The sequence below is a fragment of the Euprymna scolopes genome, chromosome 22 (genome assembly GCF_053919585.1).
Source record: "Euprymna scolopes isolate OS-2025 chromosome 22, ASM5391958v1, whole genome shotgun sequence".
NCBI classification, from domain to species: Eukaryota; Metazoa; Mollusca; class Cephalopoda; order Sepiida; family Sepiolidae; genus Euprymna; species Euprymna scolopes.
In genome coordinates this window covers 44,050,545-44,075,226 of record NC_136503.1, presented here as the reverse complement: position 1 = coordinate 44,075,226, position 24,682 = coordinate 44,050,545, and the positions used below count along the sequence as shown (strand labels likewise).

The following is a 24,682-nucleotide window of genomic DNA, read 5'->3' as shown; positions in this document are numbered from 1 at the left end:
TTGACAGAATGAGAGCATGCTACCCCTGTCAAATAAATAAAGGGTTCTGTTCAAAATTCCACCCAAATTCCTGAGTTTGACAGATTCATTTCTGAGCTCGACAAGACCTGAAGAAGGTCGGAGGTTACATCGACGGAAACATTGTGAAAATAACGCTGAAGATGAGAACAATAGTCTGAAAAATCGAAGTAATACAAAAAGTATAGAATTTCTATAAAATTACCATTTAATACTTTCATCCAAAGAATCCAAATTTTTACAGGTTCTGCACCTAAATTTCAAGACTGATTCATTGTTTATTATTTTTGACTACATGTCGAAAGGAATGACAAAATGAAAAATTGTGAATAGAAACAAGAAAATCGGATGATAATTTCAAGAGATTTAGTATTTTTACTTTTTGTGAAAATTTTAATAATGCAGGTTTGCATTATTAATATGTCATTGTTTTTCATCTTCCATATTCTTATGTAAAGAATTCGGGTAGCAGTTATGTTGTAGCAACGTAGAATAATGAGATCTGTCGCAAATATACATTACCATGATGTTACACACACATAAAAAGATGAGATACTTTTTTGCTGCATGTAAAAGTTCAATGAAATAAAATGTCTTTTTTAATAGTTCACCTCCGTCAGATTACAGAGGTGGTTAGTGGTTATAAAGATAATCCGATCAGCTACATCATTTCACACTTGGGGTTCATTAAGTTTGCAGAAATAAACAATATTACTTAAAAATTATTTAAACTCCTTACATTTTTCGATGTGTTCCAAGTTCCTTGTTGGCTTAAAAATATTATTTTTCAATTGTCATAAATGATTTTAGTATATATACAGTGTAACCCAGATATAAGAAACCCGAATATAAGAAAAAAACGGATATAAGAGAGATTTTCTCTAGTCCCAAATTAGAGCCTGTGTTAATGTACAGTGTAACCCAGATATAAGAACCTCGATTATGTGTAGCCCGGATGTAAGAGAGTTGTAGGAGCCTGATAAGAAGTCTCTTATATCGGGCTACACTGTATATTTGAAGTTGGAATTGTCGTCGTCTCATTTTTTTTTTTTTTTTTTTTTTTCTCAGACAAAAAAATATTGGAGATTATCCGAATTTATTGCTAAGGATAAAAAATAGTTTTTTGTGTACGTTTAGAAATGTATATATTATTTTTTGAAGATTCTATATGTGTGTGCCTATTTTTATGTATGTATATGCTTGCATCTGTGTGTATATTTTTATATATGTGTGTATTTTATGTGTGTGTGTGTGTGTGTGTGTGTGTGCATACACATATATATTCGATTTTAATAAAAAATAAAGAGACTGATCAGTGAACATGCCATAGAGAAGTATGCTGATTTTTTTTCTTTTCTCTTTCTTTTTCACATATGAAAAAAAAAACTGTGTGTGCGATTTGTCTGTTTATTTGATTTACTGAATATGGAAGGAGAAGGGGAAGGTTGTGTACGTTTGACAAATATATTGGGGGAAGGGAAGAGTAACATATTGAAGTTTACTTTCACTAACAACCTTTTCATTTTTTAATTTTGTTTCTTTTTTATTTCTTGTTTCATTTTACATTTTTTTTTATAATGCCTAAATATTTTGAACTCCTGAAAAGATGATTATTATTGTTGAAACATAAATTAATTTGCGTTGAGTTTTTATGATGATATAATTTCATGTTCATCCTCATGAGGATTTGTCAAAAAAATTGCATGGAATCTGTTTCTGCATGTTTTTATATGTTCCTGTGGGGCTAAATGTGCTAGTTAGCCAATCAGGTTCATTGTTATTAACATACCCATTTATCGCAGCCAATGATCATGCGTTTATCAGGCAGTGATTCACTTGACTTTTAATTCATCCATTTCTTTGTTCATTTGTGGAGAGGATAGAGCTCTTTTTTCTTTGTTAGAAACTGACCTAGTTTTAATCTGGATGCGTTCAGATATGTCCACTTACATTTTAGCTTATACTAGTCTATTTGTGTAGCTTAATTGCCATATATATTTTCAAAACCTACTACCTATCTCTATTCATATATTGAGCACTATCAAAGTAAATACAGAAAATACATAAAATTTTATGTAGATACATGAAATCATCTATAATATAAATCTAACCTATCTGTGTTTAAATGTATGTATGTATGTATGTATGTTTGTATGTCTGCCTAAAACTTTCAACAAAGGCAACAGATTTTCACCAGATCTGTATAATTTTGTGAGTTGTTTTTTTGCCGATATTTTCGAAAGTCATCCCCTCTTTTTGATTGACTAGCCTTAATTTAAACCTTCGCCACTTCCGGTTTGATGATAGGTGCAACAGCAAAGGCGTCTCTTTTTTTTTTTTTTTTTTTTTTTTTTCACATTCTTTTCCTCCTTCGTGATACGGGTTTGAGCCAGCCTGCCTGTCTGCCTACTACCACTTTTTTTTTTTTTTTTTTTGCTCAACACACACCCAGGCTAGTAATATATATATATAATGTAAAATTATATGTTAGATTTAAATTATGATTTAGGTGTGTATTATATAATGAGGTTTAACAGGGTATTTATATTTTATTAGATTGTATTAATTAATTTATAAATAGGTTAGGTATGTGTATATAATATAGATTGTTATGTAACAAATTAATCTGTTAGGTTTGATGGAATATGATTAACAACAAATTGATTATAAAAAAAAAAGGAAGTTCCCCAGGATTCATAGCAAAATGACACTGAAACATAGGGAATAGGATATTTTATTCTCAAGACATCGGTAAAAGGAAGTGCTGAACAACAAACACATGCAAGAATAACAATGATGACACCGTTAAATAATTAATATAAGTTTTATTAATCAAAATTAATGAGAGATTTATGAAAAACTGAATGGAATAAAAATAAAACAAAAGATAAAATGAATCAAGTTACTGGGCAAGGAACCTATTTTACTAATCAATTTCACTGAGCAAAGCCATGAAAAATTACTTGTTAATGTAAGAGAGAGAGAAAGGAGAAAAAAAAGGGGGGTGGGTGAAGTCCCAGTTCTTTTTTTTTTTTTTTTTTTTTTACAGGGTAGAATAAAATTCTTGCCCTAAAGAAAACAACACTGCAGTTTCATTTTAAAACTTTTATTGCAAAAATTAATTCAGCTAACTTTATTATATAGTAGAACTGACATCTATTCACTGTAGCTGCCTTTGGCCTCAATCGTTGCCTCGATACGGGCCTGAAACTAGGAGCATGCCTTTTCCACAAGCGCTGACAGGAGCTCGGCGAATACTTGGTGAATGGTGGTGATCAGGCTAGTTTTGGTGTTGTGGGAGGTTATATTGGTTATGTTCTCGACATATGACTAAACGAAATAGTCCAGTGGGTTCGGTTTGGGGGAGGTGGAGAGGACAGTGAGAGAAGCATACAAAGTTGTAGCACTCCCTCTGAAGCCAAGCCTGGGTCGTTTTGACTTGTGGGCCAGCACCAAGTCCTGCTGCCACACCCAGGGTCTGCCAGCAGCCACCTGATTGCACCAGCTTTTCAGCACATACAGGTACACTTTGAGATGAGTAATCAAGTTGTTTGTTTTCTTATAAAAAATTAAAAATTGTACAGTTATGTTTGTTTACAATTTAAAAGGATTCAGATAAAACAGCACTCTACATTGTAAAAGTTGTTGTGATACTTAATTTTCCAATCTCTCATCTTGTTCATATTTTCAATAATATTTGAGTATTTTCTCTGTAGCTGATTTTATCCATATTAAAATTTTATCACTGTTCCTCATTATTTGTTTTTAGAAGTTGCCTCCTACATTTTACAGCAGAAAAAAGTAGTCATTTTAAAAAAATGGCCTTTATTAAACAATACTAGCTGAAAGTTTGTGGTGCTAATTAAAAAAAAAAACTAAACTAGCAGTTCTGAAAAAAAAATGGCGGCCATCTTGAAAATACAAAAAAGAAAAAAAATGCTTACATTATGTTGTCAAGGACAAACGCTTTCTGATTTGGAAATGGGTGATCATATTATGTTATATATTAAAGTGAACCCCCATATTCTAAAGTTGAAAATAGCCTATTTATTTCTTTTCATTTTTTTTTTTTTAACATGTGATTGCACTAAAAAAATAAAATCTTTCCATTTTTTGATTGACAATGTAATGGGAAAGTGTAAAATTTTATTATATCCATTTTCTTTCTTTTTTTTTTTTTAAAGGTACGCTGATGGTGTTGATCTTAATTGTGGTTGTCCTCAGAGGTAAGAATTAAAACATTTTTCTTCTTTATCTAATATACAGCGCATCCCAAAATTAATAGTTTATTTTTTATCACTTCAAATCCGGTGTATTGGGATCATATTTACAGAGGAGTACGTAGGGAGTTGAGCAGCGAGATGCCTGTTTAAATTATATTTAAACTTCTGTATGTTAGTACAGCCAAAGAAGCAGGAAACAGGGAGGGAATTCCAAAGTCTGGAAGCCCGATGGAGAAAACTATTAAAGTAAAAGGCTTTCCAGCATCTAAGGACCTCGCAGTGGAGGTTTTGTTTTTACAAAGGAGTTGCCACTTATGAAGGCCTGGAGGCCACTTGATGATAACTAATGAGTGTACAGTAGTCAATGGGATAATATCGTAGTAATTGTTAGTAATGGAAATTTGATAAATTGGATTATTTAAGGGGACAGTGCATCAAGAACTTGTTATGTTGGACTTGAAGACGACCATATTGTAGTCAGCTAGAAAGCAGGGAAATGGAAGAGAGTTTCGCTGGCATGCAGTTATAAGAAAGAAGCTTTGTTCATGGAATCTACATTAAGGTTTAGGCACAGATAAAGAGTGGGGGAAATTATTGATAGTAGTTTCAGCTAGATGAGTGTTTTTCATGAAAGTTTGGCAAGGGGAAGACAATAGATTGGAGCTCAGACTAGCACTTGCCATGAAAATAATAATAAAGCAGAGACAGACTCACAATGTCTCTTCTGTAGAAAAGAGATTGCAGTGAAGGACATCCTTGTCAAGGCAGGATAAGAGCTTCTAGCAGCTCCTACCCAGATGTAGGAACAGTACTCTATCCTTGGACGTACTTAACTCCTATACAGGTAGAGAATTGTATCAGCAGTGAGATATATACTGGAACGGTAGAACAATCCCACCATTTTTCCAACGACCTTGGCAACGAATTTGATGTACGTATTCCATTTCAGATCAGGAGTAAAGGTCAGGCCCAGAAGCTTGTGAAAACATGGATTCTTTCCAAGACAAGAGCCATTCATTTTAATTGATACCAGATGGGGATCAGAGTGTTGATGATGTAAAGATAGAAGCTTGGTTTTAGAATTGACCCACCACCTCTTTCCCCATTCTACCACATGCTCAGGATCAGAGGAGAGAGAATCAGAGAGAACTTAATCATTTACGGCCTTTGAAATGTTGCCATAGATGGCATTGTCTCCTTCTCCAACATCAGGGGTCTACGTTCTAACCTTCTAGAGGTTGAAACCCAATTACAGGAGACCAAAAAACTGGCATTGGCTGAAATAGGAGTCATTACTTTTGGAGCATTCCTCGTAGTAGTATGCTTCCATCCAGTCTTGGGAGGTGATGGATACCTCCAGTAATGGTTTCTACATGGGGAGTCTATTTTGAAGCAACCATACCTCTTTTGAACTGGCATTGTTTGAGTTTAGTGGCAAAAAGTCCAAGATGAGTAGAAACAATGCATACATACATCAAATGGTATTTAGTACTGTCCAGGTTCAATGTCTAGAATACCCCATTTTGGGGAGCTGGATTCCCACTATAAATTGACCTTATGTGTAACTTTGCACTGTGCAAGGCACATAAACAAATCTGGCCTTTTTGGCTAGAACGAGAGTGTTGTATCTGCTTTGTCTGTGGAGATCATCCTCCCAGGCATTAACTCCTTCTTCAGAGACGGCGGAGATTTCTTCTTTTCGTTTTCTCTTTATGAAGAGGTTGTGAGCACGAGGAAATGCTAATGTGAAGGATCAAACTATTTTTAAGCTGGACCAAAGTGTTTTTTTTTTTATTATTTATTTATTTATTTTTTTTTTACAAGGGAATCACCATTTATGAAGGCCGAAAGGCCATTCGAGGATAAGGGTTAATAAGTGTATAGTAGTCAGTGAGGATATAGTGTACTGATCGTTAGTGGTGACAATTGGGTAGAATTTAATTATTTAAGGTGGCAGTTCCACACATGGACAGTTCTAGGACTTAAACTTTTTTCATGAAATTTGCATTTAGATTTAGGCACAGAGAGTAGGGGAAATTGTTGACACTAGTTTTAACAAGCCGAGTGTTTGTTGTGAATGTTTTGCAAGGGGAGGGAACCATAAATTGAAGCTCATTTGAGCACTTAGCTTAGTTCTAACTTTAAACTGACCTTGAACATTAAGTGTGGGAGCAATTTTAACATATGAATTCATCAAGTCTGAATGATTCTTTTTTTAAAATTTTTTAAATTACAATTAATTACTGGACTAAATCTTTAAACTTTTGCAAAAAAAAAAAAAAATTTAAGTTGTTTTTCTTTTTTTAAAAAAAAAAAATCTGATTTTCTTATATTGTCTGAAAATTCATTTTTAAAATAAATTATATTAAAAAATAAAAATGAAAAATTTTGCAGGTGGGCCCAGGCTGAAGGATATGGGGCTTGTCTGCTTAAAAAGCCTGAATATGTCCAAGATATTGTTCAACAAACCAAAAACAGAGTGGAAGGAGAAGAATTCACAGTGTCTGTAAAAATTCGTTTGCATCACAACCTCAAGTAAGATGAAGTCTTTCTTCCTATGATAATGATGACATATAGATCTCATGCTCCTTTGTATCAGAAATGAAAAATCAGTAGAATTAGATTCATAAAAATATAATGTTTGCAATTTTGCTTCAGTTAATATATAAACGGCTATATGTCGGCCTGTCTGTCGGCCTGTCTGTCGGCCTGTCTGCATCCATACTTTCAAACTTTATCTCCTCCGAAACTAAAAGGCGCAGAGCAACACATGGAGCCTCAAGTGATTGGATTTTTTATAGTCCGTTCTTTTATGGGTGTTTAGCAAGTTAAAATAGTTCTTAAGGGGTCAAAAATGGGCAAAAATTGAAAAAAAATCGTTAAAACATTTTGTACATTCATCTTAGTTTATTTTTAATTTTTAAACGGTTTATATGCGTGTCACGTTGGTACAGTGGTAACGTCACCAGCTTTAAATGCTACAGTTTTGGTTTTAATTCGCTACTTGTACAGTTTAATCAAGACATTAAAAAATGAAAATATCGAAAAAAGGTTATATTGTACATATCCGTTATGGAATTAAGGTCTCTGAAAAAATTTCACTTAATTTCATCAAGTATTTTTTTTTTTTTTTTACAGCGAAAAAACAATTTGTTATGATACCGAGCAAAAGGTTCGATTTATAGGAAGAAAAGCTAGTAATAAAGATGGGGAGGGAGTATCGGCGCTTTACATGAAGTTATCTCCCCGTGACGTGTTAAAAATTTTCATAATGGCTGACTTCAACGCGCGCTCATAAATACGGATACGTAAAATATAATCTTTCTTTGATATTTTCATTTTTTAATGTCTTGATTAAACCATACATGTATCTTCAATTCAAGCTGATGGCACCTAAATACTTTTTTTTTTTAATTTTGAAATCACGATTCTATGATAATATATATGAAATCTGGACAAATTAAAATATCATATTTAAGCATATTTTACGCCTGGACACAGCCCCCCCCCCCCTGCTAGTAAACATATATTAGTGTTGAGACGATTACTTGAAATCGAGAATCTGAAAAAATCGGAACTATTTGGTGTATTGGAATCAGAAAAATTTGTCTATTTTCTGATTCCAAAAACGATTCTTTAAATTTTTTTTTGTTATTGCTTAAAACTTCATTTTCTATTGCTGGTACTAATGATAAAATAACATATTTTTTACTGTTAACCTTCAAGTAAAGCTAAAATCTATAAATCATAACAAATTTAGGTGAAAATAACACTGGAAGAAATGACAAGTGAGAAATGTACATGCGAATCTCACAATGAGCTCAGCAAATCATTATTTTCAATTTATTACAAGGAATAGATAAAAAAAACAAAACAAATAGTTATAAAAATGGATTTATGTAATGTACACCCCCCCCTCTCTATGTACTGTTTCTTTGCAAAAATATATGCACACATTAGACAGGTTTTTAGGGTAATCCAAAAATTAAAAAACAAGAATCCTACAACTAAATGTTTAGAAATTCGAAAAGAATCGAAATTGGTAATTGAATTGGAATCTGGAATTTTGCACAGAATCTGTAATTGCATTGCAATCAGTGAAAAATATTGGAATCGTTCCATCACTAATGTGTATAAAAATGTGTGTGTGTGTGTGTGTGTGTGTGTGAGAGAGAGAGAGAGAAAAATAATCCAAACATTTTAAATAGTCCAGATTGTTTCTGATAAAAATCAACCCCAAAAGCTAAAGGGAGGACACATTTAAATCCTCATTCATAGTTTTTTTTTTCTTTTGTTGTTTTACCACTCCTCAGTGTGACCACACACAGAAAACATGCAAATCCTAAGATTCAACACCTGGATGTCAGATATCTTAACAACTGAGCTAACAAAACCACTACTAAGAGTGGAGGAAATGGCTTAAATTAATTTTTTTCATTTGTTTACAAATCAACAATGCTAGTAACCTAGAGAACCGAATTCTTTTTTCAGTAAAGTATTGCATTATGCTAAGTTGAATATGATTTCCACTATCAGAGTGCTTCACTCATAGGAGAGCGCACACACACACACACACACACACACACACACACACACACATACATATGACGTCTTATTAATTTAATATTTAAAAAATTGACTGCTGAAAAAGTGTGGGATAAGGTTTGGCAAAAGTACCTCCCACACAAAGGATGTCCTGATTGGACAAAATATCAATCATTCTGTGATTCTTTAGCTCAAAAGAAAATAGATTGTAATGATACAACTGTTATATCCTCTTACACCCCTGCTACTTTGACACTCTCTATTCCATTTCTCCCATTACTTTCCTTTCCCTCTATTCTCCTTTTCCCACTACATCTCATTTATCCTTCCTCCAACCATCTAAGACATTCAATTTCTAAGCAACCAATCAGAGTTTAAATATCATTCAAACACTACCGTGTATGAATATATGGTTAAGTGGCAGTTTTAGTCATTTAAAACTGCTTTAAAGCATCACCGCTCACTCATTTTTCGACCAAATTTCAAACAATTATTACAGTTTATAGATCAACTTCTCAGTTATATTGTGAAAAAAAAAATTTAATTTTCGTTCAGTAAAACAAAAGTTATGATGAATTATCTGGTGTTCAAAATCATAAAAAAAAACGTAAGGAAGTAAGCGGCATTTTTTATGACTGGTTTTCATAGCAACCACGTCGCTTCAGCGATTACTGTTGCTACCAGTTCACCGCTCTCGTGAAAAGAGAAGTAACAAGTTAAACAGTGAGAATGAAAGAATGAAACGGAGATAATTGTGGGGATTTTATTGAAAGCAGACGTGTGCTATACATTGTTATTACATATGTGTATGTTATGTTTATGGGGGCAAAAAAATAAGACTGAAATTAAACAAAGAACAAGTGAATTTACTGGAAGCATGAAAAAATCATGGATTACAATAGAAAAATGTGAGCATGAAAAGTAATCTGGTTAAGCTTAAACATGGAAAAGTAAAGGACTAGTTGTTAAAACTGGAAAAGAAAGGGACAAGATATTATTCTAGTAAAAAATATAATAAATTTATAACTTCAAATATGGCAGCATTAAGAATTGATTATATAATGTTATAAATTAAAAAAAAATATTGCAGCATTAAGATTTTAAGTTATAAATTTATTATATTTTTACTAGATTATCTTGTTCTTTTCTTTTTCAGTTTTAACAACTAGTCCTTTACTTTTCCATGTTTAAGCTTAGCCATATTACTTTTCATGCTCACATTTTTCTATTGTAATCTATATATATAAAAGGCAAAAGTGATGCGTGCGTTTTTGTATAGGAAATGTCTAGGAAAGGCTTTTTTCGTTGGGATTCTCCAGAGGGGGGGGGTGTTTACTATGTTTTAGAACTTTTTATATATTCCCTAGATTATAATATCTACGATTTGCGAAGGGACGTCGTTTCTAGATTTATTTTGATCGACTTTTATAAAATTCACACTATTCCTTCCTCTCGTGTGTTTGTTTGGCTTTTTCGTATAAAAGCAACACTAAATTGAAAGCGAAGGCAGCTTCCCAGCCTTTCATGCAGTGATGTTCAGAAAGCAATTAGCTTTGATCCATGTGGGGGAAACCCCTCATATCAGACAATTGCTATTCAGTTGGACACTCCCTTCTTGTAGAGAGTTGGTTTTCCCCAACATTGTGGGGAAACAAATAAATGAAATGGCGGAAAGCTTAACTGGCCTCCAGCCAATGTTCTTTTCTGCAAGTCAACTTTTTGATTGACGTCGCTAAATTTAAATGCTTTTCACTTCCTATGGCTTTGTAGTGTTGCAGTAAAAGTTCACGTTTTCTTTCACTTTCTTTCTTCAGGTTCGTCACGAGTTCTCTTTTACACCTACAAACATCCCAGCAACGCCGGGTACCCCCGCTAGTTATAATATAGATTTATAATTCAAATGAAAAGGAAATGTACCAGTTAAAATGTATGCTGTTTCCCTGATTATTTATATTGTTTTTTAGTCTTTGAATTTTACACTTTAAATATTTCTATGACAAAACATACATCAAAGAAGCACAAATGTGATTTAGAAGCAGATATATTTTTACTCAATTCACTCTTACAACCTGTGAACTAAATACTCCTAATGTTGCATAAACATTAGTAAAGAGTACTTTTCATTAACTTCAATATTTAGAAAACAGCTCGTAAAATAAATAAATAAACAACCAGAAAAACTAATGGAAACCGTTGCTAAGAGTTTAATAATTGAAAATTATGTCCAGAATTATTTTTTATTAAGGGGAAGTAACTCGTCATTTAATAAATTTATAGTTATTTCACTTAAATTAAGTCATTTCAGTTGCCAAGGGAAATAACTTAATTTAAGTAAAATAAGTAACGAGTTGTGTGCACTTGGAATTGATAATCCAGGGGAGATGACTAGGTTTCACTAAGAAAGTAAGCATAAAATGAAAAAGAATTTAAAGATACGGAAATCTGTCGAGTTGGTTTCAATAATAATCATTTCCCATTAAAATATTTTGTAATATATTTAAAAGACAGCTAACTTGCTCTGAGTTGTATTTATTTATTTTTTTAAATTTCATATTTTATTTTCATGTTGTTTTTAAACAAGTTTAATCGTTTCAGTTTGTTAATTAATATCGTATGATTAATTGTAATACGAATTGTTTCATTGTTCAAGTATTCTTGTATTATGCATTTTCCCAATGCAATGTTAGTTTCAAACATATCTTTATCTTTAATAATTAACAAACATAAAATTTATTATGCTTTTTGCTTATTTGATCAGTCAAAATTGGTTATCTACAAAAAAAAAAAAAGAAAAGAAAAGTTATCACTAACTCAAATGAGAAACCTTTAAAAAATATCTTTTTATTAAGTGCTTGCAAAATTTTTAATTTGGATTTCAAATGATGAATTTTCAAATAAGCTTTCATTATTATATCTTTACTTTATATATCATTTTAAAGAGCGTTTTTTACTCTAATTGTTTAAATTAGAATTATTTTAAAACAATTATGTGTTCTTTTCATAACATTAAATACAAGATGGAAAAAAAGATCAAATTCGCACGATTATTTTTATTATAACTAGGCCAAAAATCTGCTGAATCAGCTCGCGATATCAACGAGGCGTTTGGCCCAGGAAACATTACTAAATGCACAGCACAATGGTGGTTTAAGAAATTTTGAGTTTAGAGTTTTGAAGATGATGAGCATAGTGGTCGTCCATCGGATGTTGACAACGATCAATTAAGAGCCTTAGTCGAAGCCAATCCATGCACCACTGTTTGAGAACTTGCTTCTTAATTAGATGTAATGCATACAACAATTTCCAACCACTCGAGAGAAATTGGAAAGACAAAAAACTTGCCTCATGAATTGAACGACAATCAAAAGAAACACAACAAGAATGACCTGTTTTTTGACTGGGTTGTTACTTGTAATGAAAAGTGGTTACTTTATGAAAACCAGTGACGTTCAGCTCAGTGGTTAGATGCTGATGAAGCTTTTTCTTTTTTTCGACACTTCCCGCAGCCAGAGTTGTGCCAAAAGAAGGTCATGCTGACTGTTTCGGAGTCTGCGACTGGTCTCATCCATTACAGTTATTTGAATGCAGGCAAAACCATTAAAGTGGAAAAGTACTGTCAACAAATGGATAAAATGCATCAGGAACTTCAACAACAACACCCAGCTTTGTCAACAGAAAAGGCCCAATTCTCCTTCATGACAATGCCTGACCGCACATTGCTAAACTGACCCTGTAGAAGTTGAACGAATTGGGCTATGAAACTCTGCCTCATCCATCATACTCTCCAGATGTCTCACCTACCGACTACCACTTTTTCAAGCATCTTGACAACTTTCTTCATGAGAAATGCTTCAAAAACTTAAATGATATCATCGCCACCATAATGCAAGATTTTTATGTTACTCGCATAAATACACTTGTTTTGCATTGGCAAAAGTGTGTTGATTCTGACGGTGCTTATTTCGATTAATAAATTTTTGTTTGAGCCGAAATATGTTCATCTGAATTTAAAAGTTAAAAACTGCAAGAACTTTTTTGTCAATCTGATATTATTAAAGGTAAAGATATGTTCAATTCATTTGTTTAATAAATTGTGTGTTTTCAGCATCGCGAATTCTTTGTTGATTTTATGCTTATTTTCTTAGTGAAACCTAGTTATCCCCCCCTCCCTGTTGTGCATTATCAATCCCCTTAACACAAGCGCCTAATTATGTTAGATAAGTTTTTATTTGACCTGTAATCACTGATTAGGATTTGGTTGGTGTAAATCATAATGAATAGTCCAGAACATGGTGCTATTTTAACTGATGCTGCAAAAGTAGGGGAGATAATTAGTGTATATATATATATATATATATATATATATAAACAAATTCGCTTAGCAGCAAAATCACTGTGGAGGTCACTAAATGCAAGAAAGCTTTCTACTCTAATAGTTTCTTCCTCTGAACAGCTAGACTTTAGAATTCCTTCCCTGCTTCCCTGACTGTACTGATATGCAGAAGTTTGAATGTAACATAAACCAACATCTTATTAATCTTTCCTAGGCATGATCCCAAATAATAACCCCTTACATCAAAGTGGTGATATGCCTTGTTAGGGGGTGAACATGAGTAAAAAAAACAAACAAAAAAATCAATTAGAAGTAAAATAAGCAGTCGTATTTTGTTTGTGTGTTTGTTTACATTTAAACTTCTGCATATCTGTACAGTTAGGGAAGCAGGCAGCAACAATGGAATTCCAAAGTGATTTGTCAGAATGACATACGGCTTTGCCCTAGACCATCCTCCCAGGTATTACTTCCTCCTTTGAAAAAGGTAGTAGATTATTGCTGATTGCCTGAAGTGTCTCTACTGAGGAACGTAGACAGGTTTATTCTTAACCAAAGTGTCACTCCAGGGAATTAATCTTCTTCACTTTCTGGCATTGTGCTTCCCATGTCTTGCTGACATAGGAAACTAGTAAACCCCAACTGATTTCCATTTTATCTATGCATTCAGACTGAGCATAGTTGATTGGTGGAAGCTGGTAGTCATTAACAATGATTGCCTTCACTTCATCTTGCATTGCCATCGAGCTGACTGTGTCTCAACTGCTGTTCTCTGCCAACATCTCTAAAGTTGTTTCAATCTATCTTGTTGTAGCAACATCTTCGATGGTTTGGACATGTTACTCTTCACTCGTAGGAAGAACCGATTCATTCACATCCCCATCTCTCTGTCTGGGTCATCATCATATCGTATAAATCTGAAGATTCTATTGTTGTCATTGGTTTCACCAGTATTTTTCTAGCCATGAATTTTTTCAAGAAAGACATCAAGTACTTATGGGAGGGACCACATGAAGGTTACCAACATCCTAAGTGAAAGTAATTTTTGTGGAACAAACTGGATTCTGTCTGGGTGGCACAAGCGTATCAGAAAACAGCTGATGACCTGGACAGCAACAATCAAAGAGGACTGAGCTGAACTCTTAGGTCCATAGGTAGCCGACTTTTGATATTGGGATCACAATTGGATAGCTATCTTGTGTGACTTTGCTGAGGAGCACTGTGCATGATTTGAGATGTTGTTCAGACCAGAGTAGGAACTAGTTCAACCCATCTAAGGTGAATGCCATTGCAATCACAACATTCAGACTTCATGGATACTCTATAGAAATATAAGCAATGTTGCAATTGAAAAATATACATTCAAAGAAAAAAAAAGTTAGGTTGAACTAGAAAGACTAATGTAATTAATGGATCAAAAAACACCTCAATCTTAATGTTTACCATCTTTCCTGTTATAACAATGTCTTTGGTGGTTTAGACATACAACTCATTGTATCTCTTTGTTTGGCTGATACAAGCGTATCAGAAGACAGCTGAGGACCTGAACAACATCAATCAAGGAAGACTTGGCTGAACTCTTTGGTCTACAAGTGGGTAGCCTTCGACAGTGGCTTGCGATCTGGTGCAACCTTGCTCATGATCGCTGTGCGTGGGCTTTCATGGTTAAAGATGTATTGCTGGGGAAGGAAGAAGCTGGTTCTATTTTTTTTAATATCTTACTGGCTTTGCAAAATCTCTTTTCTCTCGATTAAAACAATCTAACCCAAGCTCAGTGGGTGGCTTAACAGATTATTATTAGTAGTAGTAAAAGTGATTTTCATGTTGAGTGTAGACCCTTTCAAAATGTCTGGGGTCAGTCGAATGCTCGAGCTACTGATCAAGATGTAGTGCTGGGGAAGGAAGAAAATGGCTCAAGGGTGTACACTATCTGCTTCCACAGCTGAAAGGAAAACCTATGTATAGTGCAGTTAAGGTTGCTAACAAAATATTCACTGAAACAAAAGAAAATATCCAACATTTTTCATCAGCTTTAGTCATATGGATAAATTCCCATCTGTCTATCTATAAACTTTATTTAATTCTCATTATTCAATAATATTTGTAAAGTTTACAAAAAAATGATTAATGGATAAAAAAAAAAAAGAACAGTGATTAAACATAATGTTCTTGTATCCATTTTCTGTGGACTACAGAATAACTCCTATAATTTGAACATCCGCTTCATTCAAATTAAAAGATGCTGTTCGAGTTTTGTGATAAAAAAAATGTGCTGCAGTTAACTTTAATTTTCTAAGAATTAAGAAATAGTAAATGAAATTCATTGCTATATGATACTTCAAGTATATATTAAGTTGAGTTTACGATATATTGCAAGTAAGAATTGTTAAATATTATTACCAGGAACAAAAAATTGAAAATAAATTAAATCTACTTTTACTTGTTAGGTATTTATTACCTAAGTTATCATCTACAGAAATCATACATTTATGTAAAATACAGTTTTTTTTTTATTTATTCATTGAATGAGTCTCATTGCAGTTTCTATTTTCATCGATTGAGCTCTTGGGCGCTGCCATTGTATTCCGTAAGCGATCACAAAAATCTACGATTTCTTGGTTCTGTATCTTCTTTACGATTATATCTCTTCGGAGTGACATTGCTTGCAAAACATAGTTGTCACTAAAGTAAGGACTTTTTTCTAGAAACTTTATAACCGTCTCCATAGACTTTTCTATATCATCCCATGATATTGCTTCATCAGAGTATTCTTGGTTATTTACATTAGGGTCAAGAGAAGGGAGCTGTTGCTATTTTCATCACCATTACTGCCTTCAAGATATTGATCAGTAGTTTCCTCATCTTGTTGCACCCACATTTCAACATCATTTGCATTAAGCGATTTAAGAACAGCGTAGTTGGTCAGTAACTGTTAGGTTTCAAGAATTTTTTCTAGACCAGATGTATTCTCTGATTTGTTTTAGTTCAGAAGCCTTTGGCACTGGGCATAATTTACCCCATGCTTTTGTTAATGTGCTTGTTTTAAGTATAGCAATCTGAAAAAAAAATTTACAGTTATTAGTGTAAATTAATTATCAATAGCTAATCTTCATTAATTACATAGTACCAATATTAACATTTCTGCGCAATATCTGACTAAACCATGTAAACAGTTTTACTGCAACTCCGCATCAAATATGCTAATACGATTTCAATGACAAGACAGTTCAAGTTTAGAGAAAGTCCAGGTTTAGAAGAAGTCCAAATGAGAGGAAGTCCAACTTTAGAGGAAGTTCAAATTAAAATAATTTTGTGTGCTTATTTGGTCAAAATAAGAAAAGTAAGAACAGAAAATTGAATTTATAAAACCATAAAATCTAACCTTGATCACAACTAGCCCTCGGTGCACGGCTAGACGCAACAAACCTTCTGTATGCAGCTAGACACAATTAGTCCTTCATATTCTTGTTGAGTTTCAAGCACAAAAATGTCTGACTTTAATTGCAATTATCTTCTACATGCTGGCACCAACTGTAAAAAAAAAACGATTCTGATTTCGGTCGCATCAACATTACATTTCTTGCCGAAATCGCTTGTAGTCTAAGAAAAAAACCCAAGAAATCTACAGCACTCCCATGACATTCATATTATTAGCATGACTTTACTTTGATGTGTTCTCTTCGCTGCCAAAGACTCAATACATTCTCCTCCACAATTCATCCTTCTTATAGCAGCCACTCCTCTCATACACATTTGGAAACCACAATTTATCTAATACAGTTTATATTTTGGAGGGTAAAGGAGAAAAAGAAAACATTACAAGACTCTATGGTTGTTAACATCGAAATGAAAGCGAATTGGAAATATTCCCACCACTGTTTCATCCAAGGTTTCATGTTCAAAACGAGAATTAACATTTTGGTCAAGCGAGGACAATAAAATGGTATCATATGGGTTTTTGATAGAGAATCTTATATGGTCATTTCCTTTTACTAAAAGAAGTTAAGTTTTTGCTGAGGCAGACACAAATAAATGAGGAACAAATAATCATGAAAGCATGGAGGAATGATGATGAAATTTCTTTCTTAAGTCGATCAGGTTTTATCATAAAGAAGTTCAATTCAGTTAAAGCCATCTCCTGTTTCCAAGCAACTGCTAATAATCAAATCCTCCACTTAGTAGAATTCTTATTGCTCTCTTGAAAATACCAACACACATTAACAACCAGACACTGCAGATTATTTTAGCAAGTGGCTTCATGTCTTGTCTGGGGCGATTTTCATGTCAAAATAAAAAGGGGGCAACATAGGCAAGACTCTCATTCCAAATCTGTAAATTATTTTAAGCTCAACAGCTTATCATTTAAATCAAGTTAGAAGTTTTATAGATGAATAATTTTTTTGCTAAAAGTAACTTAAGGGGAACGGCTCATCAAGAACTGTTTTGACAAACTGTTATGAGAAATGGAGACATTAGGCATAAAAAATGTATATTTTTGAACAGGAAAAAAAATATATTTGTGAACAGGAAAAAATGTATATTTGTGAACAGGAAAAAATGTATATTTGTGAACAGGAAAAAATATATTTGTGAACAGGAAAAAAAATATATTTGTGAACAGGAAAAAAATATATTTGTGAACAGGAAAAAATGTATATTTGTGAACAGGAAAAAATGTATATTTGTGAACAGGAAAAAATATATTTGTGAACAGGAAAAAATGTATATTTGTGAACAGGAAAAGATATATATTTGTGAACAGGAAAAAATGAATATTTGTGAACAGGAAAAAATATATATTTGTGAACAGGAAAAAAATATATTTGTGAACAGGAAAAAATGTATATTTGTGAACAGGAAAAAAATGTATATTTGTGAACAGGAAAAAAATGTATATTTGTGAACAGGAAAAAAATATATTTGTGAACAGGAAAAAAATATATTTGTGAACAGGAAAAAATGTATATTTGTGAACAGGAAAAAATATATATTTGTGAACAGGAAAAAAATATATATTTGTGAACAGGAAAATAAAATATTTGTGAACAGGAAAAACATATATTTTTGAACAGGAAAAACATATTTATTTGTGAACAGGAAAAAAACATTTGTGAACAGGAAAAAAAATATATTTGTGAACAGGAAAAAAACATTTGTGAACAGGAAAAAAAAATTTGGGAATAGGAAAATAAAATATTTGTGAACAGGAAAAATAAAATATTTGTGAACAGGAAAAATAAAATATTTGAACAGGAAAAATAAAATATTTGAACAGGAAAAATAAAATATTTGAACAGGAAAAATAAAATATTTGAACAGGAAAAATAAAATATTTGAACAGGAAAAATAAAATATTTGTGAACAGGAAAAATAAAATATTTGTGAACAGGAAAAATAAAATATTTGTGAACAGGAAAAATAAAATATTTGTGAACAGGAAAAATAAAATATTTGTGAACAGGAAAAATAAAATATTTGTGAATAGGAAAAAAATATATTTGTGAACAGGAAAAAGATATATATTTGTGAACAGGAAAAAAAAAATATTTGTGAACAGGAAAAAAAATATATTTGTGAACAGGAAAAATATATTTGTGAACAGGAAAAAATATATTTATTTGTGAACAGGAAAAAAAAAATATTTATGAACAGGAAGAGGTGCAGAAACAGGACAATATAAGAAAGTTTATGTCTTACGTTCCATGACAGAAAATAGAAATAAAATGTAATGGGACACTTTCTTGGTTCAACATTTTTGTAGAAAGGGGAAAGGTCATTGCGATCCAAGCTCTTTTTCTCCTACTCAAAACCGTTGATTACAAGCTCTGTCTCTTCATCACTTTTACTTCTTTTATCGCTTTTCGATACTTCTTTCTCGTTTAATCAATCTCATTCACTCTCGCTAGTTATCACTACGGCTATGACAACAGCATATTCTTTTCATTGTTTTGACTCTCGAGTATATATCCGACACAGTTAATCAACCAAGAACCATATCATCTATATAAAGCATATAAAATATTAACGGATACACACTCGAAAGTCAAAACAATGAAAAGAATATACTGTTGTTGTTGTAGCTATAGTTTTCACTTTCACTGCACTTTCCTTCATTTTTTTGCATAAAGCAAAAAAAAAAAAACCCCAAAAAACAAGAAAAATCGCACCAAAAAACTTTGAAAACACAATGAAATCAAAACAAGATACCAGATGTTGACATAAATGTAAGAAAATCTGATTGGCTGGGATTACCCAATCAGAGCCATTCTATTAGAAGGCCATGGCAGGTAGAAATATCAGCCATGTTTTTTTTTTTTAGCTATGTTACTCGAGGTGATATATCAGCTGTGCAGGATTGGAAGGGTTAAGATCTTTATTGCATTACTACACTAATAAACTTATGTTTATCAACAACGTTGATCACTTCTCTGAAATTTTCTTCCAACTCACTTTAGATCGCGATATACAATTTAAAAGAAGACACTTATTCACGAAGTAGATAGGTAGCACTTGCTGTTACCAGTGCAACACTTTTAATCTGGAGGCTGCTCACATTAACTAATGGATAGACTGGACGACACACATGCAGCAAGTGTAGTGTAGCAAACAAAATAAAGAACTATTTTCTTCTGCGAATTGATGCCTCTATACAAAGTGATTCAGCCAGAACCTAAGTGGATGGATTCTCCTAGGTACTATTTTTAGCCCTTTGGAGAAACACAAGCAACTTGTCAGAGGGAACTCAACCGATTAGCAAGACAGATGTCTATCTCTCACTCTCCTATCACCGTCCACTGAGGCAACAGATTATTAGCTCTCACCGAAGAAGCTGACAACTCACTGGGAGTTTCGGCATACCAGCCCTTGCCAGAAAAAACAGCTTACTTCTTCCTGGACAGTCTACTTTCTATATTTAATAAATATTTTTTTGTTGTTTTGTCTTAAAAAGGTGTTTTTCTTTGTTTTGTATTCATGAATTAATAATTAGGAGTAAAACATTAATCCCTCCTAAAGTAGGCTTACAATACAAATAGGAATCACAACAACAACAATACTAATTAACTAGGGGAATCCGTGGGTAAATTCCAGTATACTTTTTACATTGATCTGTATAATTTACTGTTAAAAAATTACAAGTATTTTAATAGAATGTGCTCTGATGAACTCCTAGCAGTTGTAGCCCCTTGGTGTACATGCTCTCAATTAACCTGACAAGCAGCAAAATCTCACCTCTTCACTGTTGAGGTCCCTAAGTGAATTTTGCAACAGCCTTCTACTCTAATAGTTTCTTTTCTCGAACTGCTGGACTTCACAATTTCCTCCCCTTTTTCCTACTTCCCTGATTGTATTAACATACAAAAGCTGAAATGTAATGAGAACAGACATATTTCTCATCTTCCTACATAGTGCCCCTGTTAGACTTGATCCCAAATAGTAATCTCTTATGTTCCAAGTGGAAATATGACTTGTTTGGGGGTGAAAAAAAAAAGTAAATAAAAAAAAACAACAACAAAAAAACAACCTTTTGAAATAATGTCTGTTATTATTAAAAAAAAAAAAAGGACGCATCTTTTATAAAAATAATTGTCATTGGCAACTATCCTTTAAATAAATGAAATGAATATATGTCTTGAAATTGTAGCAATTTAATTCTTTTTAAAATAATAAATATTATCATTATACTGTAAAAAAACAAAGTTGTCAGTTAAAAATTCTTCAAATAGTAAAACGAATGTCACTTTTCGAAACGTGTTTATATAAAATTGTACTTTTTAGTAAACAGAATGACAATTTGATTTAGGAACAATTTTTTAAAAATGGATTTTATTTTTACCGTAACAGCATCAGATTAATCACCAATCACCATCTTTGCTGATCAGACAAACTATTTTTTTTTAAATGTGTGTGAAAAGTGATAATGAACATATGAACCTAAAGTGATTTAAGGCATTATTATATAGACTTAAGGCATTATTATATAGACTTAAGGCATTATTATATAGACTTAAGACATTATTATATAGACTTAAGGCATTATTATATAGACTTAATGCATTATTATATAGGCTTAATGCATTATTATATAGACTTAATGCATTATTATATAGACTTAATGCATTATTATATAGACTTAATGCATTATTATATAGACTTAATGCATTATTATATAAACTTAATGCATTATTATATAGACTTAATGCATTATTATATAGACTTAATTCATTATTATATAGACTTAATGCATTATTATATAGACTTAATGCATTATTATATAGACTTCATGCATTATTATATAGACTTAATGCATTATTATATAGACTTAATGCATTAATATATAGGCTTAATGCATTATTATATAGGCTTAATGCATTATTATATAGGCTTAAGGCATTATTATATAGACTTAATGCATTATTATATAGACTTAACGCATTATTATATAGACTTAATGCATTATTATATAGACTTAATGCATTAATATATAGACTTAATGCATTATTATATAGGCTTAATGCATTATTATATAGGCTTAAGGCATTATTATATAGACTTAATGCATTATTATATAGGCTTAAGGCATTATTATATAGACTTAAGGCATTATTATATAGGCTTAATGCATTATTATATAGGCTTAATGCATTATTATATAGACTTAATGCATTATTATATAGGCTTAAGGCATAATTATATAGACTTAATGCATTATTATATAGGCTTAAGGCATTATTATATAGACTTAAGGCATTATTATATAGGCTTAATGCATTATTATATAGACTTAATGCATTATTATATAGGCTTAATGCATTATTATATAGACTTAATGCATTATTATATAGACTTAATTCATTATTATATAGACTTAATGCATTATTATATAGACTTAATGCATTATTATATAGACTTAATGCATTATTATATAGACTTAATGCATTATTATATAGACTTAATGCATTATTATATAGACTTAATGCATTATTATATAGACTTAATGCATTATTATATAGACTTAATGCATTAATATATAGACTTAATGCATTATTATATAGACTTAATGCATTATTATATGGACTTAATGCATTAATATATAGACTTAATGCATTATTATATAGGCTTAATGCATTATTATATAGGCTTAAGGCATTATTATATAGACTTAATGCATTATTATATAGACTTAATGCATTATTATATAGGCTTAATGCATTATTATATAGGCTTAATGCATTATTATATAGGCTTAAGGCATTATTATATAGACTTAATGCATTATTATATAGACTTAATGCATTATTATATAGACTTAATGCATTAATATATAGACTTAATGCATTATTATATAGGCTTAATGCATTATTATATAGGCTTAATGCATTATTATATAGGCTTAAGGCATTATTATATAGACTTAAGGCATTATTATATAGGCTTAATGCATTATTATATAGACTTAATTCATTATTATATAGGCTTAATGCATTATTATATAGACTAAATGCATTATTATATAGACTTAATTCATTATTATATAGACTTAATGCATTATTATATAGACTTAATGCATTATTATATAGACTTAAGGCATTATTATATAGACTTAATGCATTATTATATAGACTTAATGCATTATTATATAGACTTAATGCATTATTATATAGACTTAATGCATTATTATATAGACTTAAGGCATTAATATATAGGCTTAATGCATTATTATATAGGCGTAATGCATTATTATATAGACTTAATGCATTATTATATAGACTTAATGCATTATTATATAGGCTTAATGCATTATTATATAGACTAAATGCATTATTATATAAACTTAATTCATTATTATATAGACTTAATGCATTATTATATAGACTTAATGCATTATTATATAGACTTCATGCATTATTATATAGACTTAATGCATTATTATATAGACTTAATGCATTAATATATAGGCTTAATGCATTATTATATAGGCTTAATGCATTATTATATAGGCTTAAGGCATTATTATATAGACTTAATGCATTATTATATAGACTTAACGCATTATTATATAGACTTAATGCATTATTATATAGACTTAATGCATTAATATATAGACTTAATGCATTATTATATAGGCTTAATGCATTATTATATAGGCTTAAGGCATTATTATATAGACTTAAGGCATAATTATATAGGCTTAAGGCATAATTATATAGACTTAATGCATTATTATATAGACTTAAGGCATTATTATATAGGCTTAATGCATTATTATATAGACTTAATGCATTATTATATAGGCTTAATGCATTATTATATAGACTTAATGCATTATTATATAGACTTAATTCATTATTATATAGACTTAATGCATTATTATATAGACTTAATGCATTATTATATAGACTTAATGCATTATTATATAGACTTAATGCATTATTATATAGACTTAATGCATTATTATATAGACTTAAGGCATTATTATATAGACTTAATGCATTAATATATAGACTTAATGCATTATTATATAGACTTAATGCATTATTATATGGACTTAATGCATTAATATATAGACTTAATGCATTATTATATAGGCTTAATGCATTATTATATAGGCTTAAGGCATTATTATATAGACTTAATGCATTATTATATAGACTTAATGCATTATTATATAGACTTAATGCATTATTATATAGGCTTAATGCATTATTATATAGGCTTAAGGCATTATTATATAGACTTAATGCATTATTATATAGACTTAATGCATTATTATATAGACTTAATGCATTAATATATAGACTTAATGCATTATTATATAGGCTTAATGCATTATTATATAGGCTTAATGCATTATTATATAGGCTTAAGGCATTATTATATAGACTTAAGGCATTATTATATAGGCTTAATGCATTATTATATAGACTTAATTCATTATTATATAGGCTTAATGCATTATTATATAGACTTAATGCATTATTATATAGACTTAATGCATTATTATATAGACTTAAGGCATTATTATATAGACTTAAGGCATTATTATATAGGCTTAATGCATTATTATATAGGCTTTATGCATTATTATATAGACTTAATGCATTATTATATAGACTTAATGCATTATTATATAGACTTAATGCATTATTATATAGACTTAATGCATTATTATATAGACTTAATGCATTATTATATAGACTTAATGCATTATTATATAGACTTAATGCATTATTATATAGACTTAATGCATTAATATATAGACTTAATGCATTATTATATAGACTTAATGCATTATTATATGGACTTAATGCATTAATATATAGACTTAATGCATTATTATATAGGCTTAATGCATTATTATATAGGCTTAAGGCATTATTATATAGACTTAATGCATTATTATATAGACTTAATGCATTATTATATAGGCTTAATGCATTATTATATAGGCTTAATGCATTATTATATAGGCTTAAGGCATTATTATATAGACTTAATGCATTATTATATAGACTTAATGCATTATTATATAGACTTAATGCATTAATATATAGACTTAATGCATTAT

The 24,682-nt window shown here is 31.0% G+C and overlaps 1 protein-coding gene across 3 annotated transcripts in view; it reads left to right on the top strand.

The window, feature by feature from the left end:
• Positions 1–24,682, top strand: part of LOC145243379 (tRNA-dihydrouridine(20a/20b) synthase [NAD(P)+]-like) — a 340,728-nt gene that overhangs the window by 18,591 nt on the left and 297,455 nt on the right. For all 3 annotated transcript variants that reach the window (XR_013862859.1, XM_080106212.1, XM_080106213.1), the window contains exons 5-6: positions 4,203–4,244; positions 6,636–6,776. Coding sequence is in view for 2 of the 3 variants with exons in the window: in XM_080106212.1 (XP_079962338.1) it covers positions 4,203–4,244; positions 6,636–6,776 (183 nt within the window). In the remaining variant the exon portion in view is untranslated. The remainder of the gene's footprint in view (positions 1–4,202; positions 4,245–6,635; positions 6,777–24,682) is intronic.